Source organism: Branchiostoma lanceolatum, chromosome 5 (genome assembly GCF_035083965.1).
Source record: "Branchiostoma lanceolatum isolate klBraLanc5 chromosome 5, klBraLanc5.hap2, whole genome shotgun sequence".
NCBI lineage: Eukaryota > Metazoa > Chordata > Leptocardii > Amphioxiformes > Branchiostomatidae > Branchiostoma > Branchiostoma lanceolatum.
Window position 1 is genome coordinate 22,318,219 of NC_089726.1, and position 8,676 is coordinate 22,326,894.

General features: G+C 39.1%; 1 protein-coding gene across 2 annotated transcripts; it reads left to right on the plus strand.

Annotated features, from left to right (window-relative positions):
- Nucleotides 1-2,101: 2,101 nt before the first annotated feature.
- On the plus strand, nt 2,102-8,459 carry LOC136435730 (uncharacterized). Of its 2 annotated transcripts, none has more exons than XM_066429414.1 (6): nt 2,102-2,234; nt 3,605-3,708; nt 4,908-5,091; nt 5,763-5,827; nt 7,091-7,187; nt 7,568-8,459. In XM_066429414.1, exons 2-5 carry the CDS (start codon nt 3,625-3,627, stop codon nt 7,175-7,177), a joined length of 420 nt encoding a protein of 139 aa, XP_066285511.1. In that variant the 5' UTR covers nt 2,102-2,234; nt 3,605-3,624; the 3' UTR covers nt 7,178-7,187; nt 7,568-8,459. The 2 variants fall into 2 exon arrangements, with proteins under 2 accessions (XP_066285511.1, XP_066285512.1); XM_066429415.1 differs by having other exon boundaries at nt 7,572-8,459.
- The last annotated feature ends 217 nt before the right edge of the window (nt 8,460-8,676 follow it).

The following is an 8,676-nucleotide window of genomic DNA, read 5'->3' on the forward strand; positions in this document are numbered from 1 at the left end:
TTTTGAGTGACATATCATAAATGTTTCTTACTTATATCGCGAATAAGGTCCTCCTTTGCATGAATCATATCAGATGATCATCTTTTGTAACAACATAGCACAAGTTGTTTAAAGTATGAACGTATTATCTTGGCATTTATAGGCTATTATAGCATTTCCTCATGAATTGTATAAATGACGCCTTCATTTCCATGATTTATATCTAATGATTGACTTAACTTTTCAATACTGCAAGAATCAAATCCCCATCATTCACCGAACGGAAGTATAGTATATCATCATGAATCATGCGAAAGAGGTATTCATTTGCATCATTAATATCTGTTGATATTCATCTTTTTCTCAGTTACATATTTCACGTGCTTGAGAGTCCTATAACGAAACGCAACTGATTCATATACTTTTCTAATTAGTGATGCAAATTCGCTACTGCATGTATCAGTATGCGATCATGTAAATCAATGCTTATCAACATACCAAAAATCATCACGATCCGTCAACTCCTTCTTGAGTTATTCCCTTTCAAAGTGTGAACCAAAATCGTCTCCTCGGCAATCTAGAAATCATAACCAAAGTATGTTCAGAACACGAGATATTAAGACCGGAACTTCTGCTGCAGTACCATAGAAAGTCGCTTGGGGCCCGAAATCTAATCATTTCAAGGTCTCACCAAGACCTACTTACTTGCTTGCTAAATATGAAAATAATCAATCAAGCCATTCTTGAGTTATCGTGTACACAGACAGACAGACACACACACAAACGCTGTGCAAAACATAACCTTCTCGGCCAGGGTGATTACCAATGAAACAGACCACACTCTTAGTCTGAGTTGGAGGTGATTCGGTGCTGGTTGAGGGTTGGAGGAAATAGGCACGGTTCAGGGAGGGAATGTTCAGGGTGTAGTTTGGGCCGAAATTCGGGGGATCCAGGGAGGGTGCAGAGAGAATTTGGTACTGTTTCAGGGGGAGGTGGGGTCAGTACTGGTTCAGGTGGGATCAGTGCTGGTTCAGGGAAAGGGGAGATTTAGGGAGGATCCAGTGCTGCTTCAGGGAGAGGGGAGGATCCAGTGCTGCTTCATGGAGAGGGGAGGATTTAGGGAGGATCCAGTGCTGCTTCAGGGAGAAGGGAGGATCCAGTGCTGCCTCATGGAGAGGGGAGGATTTAGGGAGGATCCAGTGCTGCTTCAGGGAGAAGGGAGGATCCAGTGCTGCTTCAGGGAGAGGGGAGGATCTAGTGCTGCTTCTGGAGGGAGGGTCCAGTGCTGCTTCATGGAGAGGAGAGGATTTAGGGAGGATTCAGTGTTGGTTCAGGGAAAGGGGAGATTTAGGGAGGATTGAGTGTTGGTCCAGGGAGGGGGAAATTTGCTCCTCTTTCTAGTTGAAGGTCTTTTTGTCTGTCCGAACAACCCATTGGTGTTCCCAAACTTGCCGGTTCACGACATAACGGCATCGGTGTCACTCAAAGCTAATACATGTATTTACACACTTCATTCTTGCCGTTGAATCATGTGAAATCTTCGATCAGGTGCAGTCTACAGCTTGAAGAGGTCATGGCACTTAGGCCTGCACATGCTGTACACGCAGTACTGCAGTTAACGTTAGAAAACCTGTTGATCCACATGCCGAGGTTCGGCAGCATATCTGCTGTAAAAGGTTATCTCCGCCAGAGTCTGGGGGTCAGAACAATTATGGAGTAATCACCTTTCAACATTTTTTTGGTGCATCATTTTCTGGGTCCTCCATTAAAAAAATGTTTCTTGTTTTCTGAGACGAAACCCTCAACAGATCTATAAAGGGGCGCGTGTCAAAATTAATAAAAAAATGCACAGAAAACGGCTAGCAGTGGCCACGATCGTTAACACTTCCCTCCCTGGTGGCCACTACTAGCCCCCATCGACACCTTTGCTCGGAGAAGAAAAGTTGCCCTATAGGTCCTATAGGATAATAGTCTGCGATTTTGCCAGGCTTGACCGAAGGCTTTTTATAAACCGTTTCGGAGTTAAGAAAACAAATTCGACTCCACCTTTTAATACTTTGCCTTTTATATGAGAGTACCTAACTCCACAAGAAGATTTAGAAGAATGATTTGCTTGTTTATAGAGAGGTCTAAAAACCCCATAGTGACTCACTCGTCTATCCACAACAAGACGGCGAAATATTTCAGGACCACACCTACATGTCACTTGTCTGAATACCCCTGTCCACACCACGCCAGTCATTCTGACACTGAAGGTAAGAAAGCACAAAATAGTCATATATCCGCTTGTTCTACAACCCAGTGCGGGGGTTTTAGCTCTGAAACTTAAGTGCTTGTGGGTTGTTACTGTCGTGATTCATTTTGATCTAAACGTGACTGTCTAAAGCTGACTGCTTTATTCCACTGGCAAACAGTCGACGAGCTACAGCCGTTTATGCTCATCGCCATTCGCCCTATTTTAAAATGGACATAAGTATGTTTGGCTTGAAAGTCAACCCTACCGCGGCTCGATGGTCTTGGAACATCGATCGATCTTTAGAAATCGCTCGAAGATCGAGAGAAAGTTCATTGAGAACTTGCAGGCTCGTCGGCTGTGCTGTGTGACATTGGTATTAATGGGCGTGTCATGTATAAAAGGTCGTTGAATTCATTCTCCCCTCGTAGAGAACCGTCAACGCACATATTCATATATCACTTATGATCCCATTAGAAGTTCCCAAGACCAGGGGCTTTGGTGGTTCCTTTAAGTTTACTGAAACAACAAGAGTTCGGAGACCTCATATCTCCATGAAATATTCTGATTATGCGAATGACTTCCACTCTTACATAATTTATGCCTGGCCATTTGACTAAATTTTCCACTCTTACATAATTTATGCCTGGCCATTTGACTAAATTTCACAGGTCACAATGTTGACAGTCCAATCATTTACCACTTAAAGAATTATGGCTCTTTTGCATTAATCATACAAATTAGGAATTTATTGGCATAATTGGTATCTGTTGATGCTCTATCATAGGACTCTCAAACACGTGACATATGTAACTGAGAAAGATAAGAATATTGTGAGTGAATGCCGAATTTGCATGATTAATGGCAAAATACTATGATTCCATAATGACGGTGACGTCATTCATGCAGCATTTGGAAGTGAAGTAAATGTGGGCATCATCAGACACAAATCATGCAAATAAGGGCCTCATTTATATAATTTAAGAGGAAATGCTACAATAGCCTTCTTTGTTAATATACGACATTCACACTTCGAACAACTTGTTTTATTTGGGTAGAGAAGATGATCAACAGACAAAATTCATGCAAATGAGGTCCTTACATGTATGATAAATGGGAAATATTTATGATTTATCACTCGAAAAGACTAGCATAAGTCGGCTAAGGTATGAGGTCATGGACCTCTAGTTCATTGTAGATGTAGTAAGATACCACAGACTTATATCACTGTAATTGTACTTAGAACTGATTTATCACCATGTTGTACTCAGCTGGTTAGAGCATAAACATGCTATACAGGTAAATGTCTTTCATCCATTCATTCATTCTAAAAGCTATGAGTCTCTGTATTCAGTTTAATGAACATGCATCCATACCTCCCTTGTGTGATAGAGTCAACTTGCTGAGACAATATGGAGTTCGTCAAAAAATTCTTCAGGAAGAAAATGGACAAGGACAGGGTCAGGAAAAATGTGGAAGAGCTTCTAGACGACGAAGTATAATTCAACTTATCTTTTTATCTATCTAGATATCCTTATTTATTTAATGTATCAGACACATGACCCATATCATGAAACACAAATACAGAACACATAAAGATACATTACATAATAATAGAAAATTAAGTGTTTAGTTCTTAAGAACAAACATTCAACACATTACAACAAACTGGGGGGAAATGATACATGTATTTAATTAAGATTTCTTCTTTTGTCCTCTGTATTGACACTATGCTAACAATTCGTTTTACATTGTCTACAATTTGTTGAAATTTTGATCAAATGTAATAACTGTTATCCTTGGTTGATATTGTTTTTTGCCATATTTATTTACCACTGATCAGTCACTATTGGTTCCTTTTGTTACTTATGTTCTGATAGTTTTGTTGATATGGACTTTTCATGTTTCATTTGTCAACATAAGTACTGTTTGATTTCAATGTACTGTAATCTTTGGTTGACATTGATTTTCTTATAATTATTTGCCAATGATACTGTTATCTTTATTCTTATTTTTATGTTTATAACTTATATCTACACAGTAGCTCTTTTCTGTTTCCACCTTTACTTATTGTTTTGGATCCGTGGTTTATGTTATTCCTGTACTTTGTTTTCTCTTGTTTTCTATTATGTGTTGTTTCTTTTTGTGAAATGCACTTTTAAAAAATTTTTTTTTTTAAAAGAAAGTAAGAAAAGATACATTACAACACGCCAGCAAATCTCCTACCTATGATATAACATTACAGTAACGGTCATTTTGTGTGGAGTAAATGTAAGCAAGCAATGCTTTTCTCGGGGGAATTTCTGAATGTTTCAAGCCACTCTTTTTCACTATTCTTGTCTCCTCTAGCCTGGTAACCATACCATTGTGAGCTCGTCGCTATTTCTACGATGCTAGGAGTGTTGCACATTTCCTTCGCGCTTTACAGGTCGGCAATGATGAGAAAGCCGGCTGGAAAGATTATAAGGCTGTCAGAAAAAAGACCATGATGATTGCATAGTTGGACGTCAGTGAAACACCCCTAACCTGGCCCATTAAGAATGGTTACCACGCTAGTGGTTACCAGGCTACTCAAGGTGCAGGGTGTAGTGTGGTGTGGGACAGCCTGAGCAATAGTAGGCTCTACTTCTTGTGTTCTGCTAACAACAGTCCCCGATTGCCAAGCAAAAACTGATGATCATCTCCTCTTGCCCAGGAAGCCTGTCAGGCTGCTGCTGCTAAAGCTTTCCAAAAGCACGACAAGACGGGGAAAGGGAGTGGTTTCCTTGATAACAAGGAGGCTGACAGGGCAATCAACACCCTGGTAGGAGCTAAGGAGAATGAGAAGGGCATCCCCAAACATGTCATCAAGGACATTCTGCAGCAGGTGGAGCAGGACGGTAAGTTGAAACTGTATCATCGATCTTGGTGATCATTAATGATGGCCAAGGCAGGGTTATTCCTGAGTTGGTCGTCCCCGTCAGATTTACATGAAACAAGCTGCAAGGGATGCCAGGATATAAGCCGTGGACTTAACAAATCATCATGTAAGACAGGTACTCTTGTAGAGAGAGTGGACTTCAGGCAACCCATCCGAATGATATATGATGGAGCGGAAAAGATGAGCTTGAATTTCCAAGCAACCCTACAAAATAAAATGTAGCAGTTACTGATAACATTACAAAGATGGTGGTATGCATGAAACAAGAATCTAAAAACATTGCTGATCCAACAGAGACTCCAGTGTCATTTACATATTAATGACCCAACCAGTACCAGAGTAGTGTATAAAGGAAATGTTGCCATGTTACTATTCTACTACTTTTTCAATCATCATCATTATATCTTGTCGCTATATCTTGACATTACCTGTTCAATGATACAGCTTCAGTGTCATTATCCAGAAGGCATTGATAACATAGTTTTTTGATGTGACAGTCTTAGCGTACCAAGTGAAATTATAGGAGGTGATGTTGCATTTATCCATTTTAGAGCACTTCAGAACTAATCATTTACAGTGAGCTACTTGTAAACTCGGACTGCTCATGTTGCTTTGTGTTTCTGTCCACAGCAAGTGGTATTTCCGAGGAACAGTTTATCGGAGCATCATGGAACATTCTTAACAAGTACCACCAGGTAGGTCCTGCGGTTGTCAGTCACTGACTGTAAAACATGTACATCTAGAAATTAATGTCTGTTGACTTAAATGCTCATCACAACTTCAGTCTAAACATACTGGGATTTGGTTGGCCTTTCTAAGAAGTTACTCATGGTTAAAACACAATGTTTATCAAGAAAAACGTTGTGAACATTGGTAGAGATATTGTTACTTTGAATGTCTTGTCATATATGTATATAGCAACTAGATAGCATACCTTTGCCAGTCAATTTTGTCTCATCGCAATGTAAATGATATGCAAAGAAGTCTCTCATCAGCATAATTTATACATATTCATTATCTCCTCTCTCCAAATCATAGATGTTGCAATCATCTTTAGGAAGCTACAGTAGTATCTCCTTATTGATTATGCAAATGATGACAAAATACTATAATCTATGTCTGATGATTTTCACCTTTATCTACCTTTTCACATGTCATTTGTATTAATATGCCATCATTAAACACTTAAAGGTATATTGCAGTTTTCTCATTATTTACGCAAATAAGGTCATGATTTACATTATTTATATCCATTGATGTTCCTCTTTAAGAAAGTTACAAATGTACTGAGTATGAAGTTCCTTTCATTAGGCACAATCGAAAAATAAACTTTCCTCATTCATCATGCAAATCAAATCCTACTTTGCATAATCACGTTACATGTTATTATGTTGGTCTTCATCAAAGCTACATACCGTAAAAACAATCATTACTTCCTTCTTGACTTATCCTGAAGTCTGCAGCTGAAACGCCCCCTGCTATTCCAAAAAGAGCTGCTAGAGGGTCCAAACTTCTGTGTCACTTCTTCCTGACCTCAAGAGCTGTCTACCAAAATCGTGACCATAGCTTGTCCAGAACATGAGATATCAAAGCTGGCAGTTACGCTGCAGTAACATAGAAAGCTGCTAGGGGCCCCAAAAAGTAATATTTTCGAGGTTTCACTAAGATCTACCCACATACCCAATGTCCTTCCAGGTATTCATGAGTTATTAAGCACACACACACACACAAACACACACACACACACACACACACGCACACACACGCACACGCACACACTCAAATGCTAACGAAAATATAACCTTCTTGCCAGAGGTATCAATTAACAACCCTTTAATATTGAATGCTTGGATACTAAATTGTATCATTCAATGGCTCCAGATCATGCATGAGTTTAAGTGGGTTATCATTGTTATTGGGTATTGTTGTTCACACTATCCCATCTCACTGTCCTGTAGAAAGAGCTGGCTAAGGCAGAAGGCAAGGCTGACTCCAGCAGCTCGTCCTCATCCTCATCCTCATCCTCATCCTCTGATGAAGAGTAAACACAGCAAGGTGAGGTCTAATCCCTTCTACAGGACAGTTTCAATACCTTCTTCTAAAACTTGCAGTCATCTGATAATATTAAATCAAAATTCTTTCTAGAACAAGATGTTTGTACTTCAGTCATTGTCATTTTGTTCTGTGTAGGTGAATAGGTAAAATAGCTTTACTTGAAACAAAAGAAGACATGATCTTTATCAAAGGTGAAGGTCACACAGTAAGAGAAATGCTTTATAAACATCTGATCTGGTTTACTTCTACATTAATCGATGGCAGGTTATGGCATTTGAGAAAATTCAAGTGCCTTTTGTTACTGGTTACAATTTATATCTAAACGATCCTCAAAATAAGCAGAACACAGTCTATTACCATATTTCTGCAATTATTTCCAGACAGGGAACTTCCTAGACCTGAAGCTGTGGGCAGACTGTAGGTGGCGTCAAGAGATAACAAATAAATATAATCATAATAACTGGAGTGGGATCTGCAGAGGCTAAGGGCGGGGTTGGGGGGAACATACAGGTGCAATAAGTGCAGTAAACCTGTGTGATGATACTTGGTATAAACTTTCGTGATTACTGTTAAAAGGCAACCAAAGCAATATTAGGGACCAAAATATGGAAATAAAAAAATGCTGAAATCGTTATTGTTGTGACATTTACTATCACTGTCTAGCACATTTGTGTAATAACTTCATACAGTGAGCATTTTAAAACCGTACAAAAGATGCCATACGATGATCCCCTTAGTTTTTCGAGCCTACAAAAATCCCGGCGACGATTTTCAGTGAGTTCTCACATTACAATGAAGACATATTTTTGTATCATGGATGTCGCTATACATTGTGATAGTGTTGCTTGAACTAATCATGTATAGAAATGACTAAATAAATTGACTTTCAAAATCCGATTTTCGAGCCCTAATATTGCTTAGGTTGCCTTTAATATGGCTGCATTGTTTGTCTTTGTCGGATTGACAGATATGGGTGTAAGGGGATGTGGCTTATGCTAATTTCAATGGTGCTTAGAGATTAACACAGGTTGTTATCAAGATGATGATGATAGAACCTTGGCTTCATGGGGTGGACATGATCTATTATCTCTAATAATTACTGTACTTGCACTATCTTTAATAGACCAGGATCATTGGTAGTTTCTTATTTAGCAGTAATTTTAGACTGCATAAAACAAGAAACATTCAGCTGAAACATGCTGACAAGTCAAACAAAACTGCTATATGCTGCTACAAATGATGGATTTGATTATAAATGGTCTGCTATCAAAAGGTGGTCAAAGTTATTGATTCATGGTGAGTTTATAGATATATTTGTTTTAGGTAAAAAGAACCCCTCAAAACTAAATACTGTAAATGCATTTAAGTTTACGTGGTTTTTATTTCGCGGTAGGGAGAAATTGGTGTGTTCGCGGTGGATTATCTCCGCGATTGAAACCATAGTAGCGCTACAGTCATAGGTGGGCAAAAAATTTCGCGGTGGTTTTAA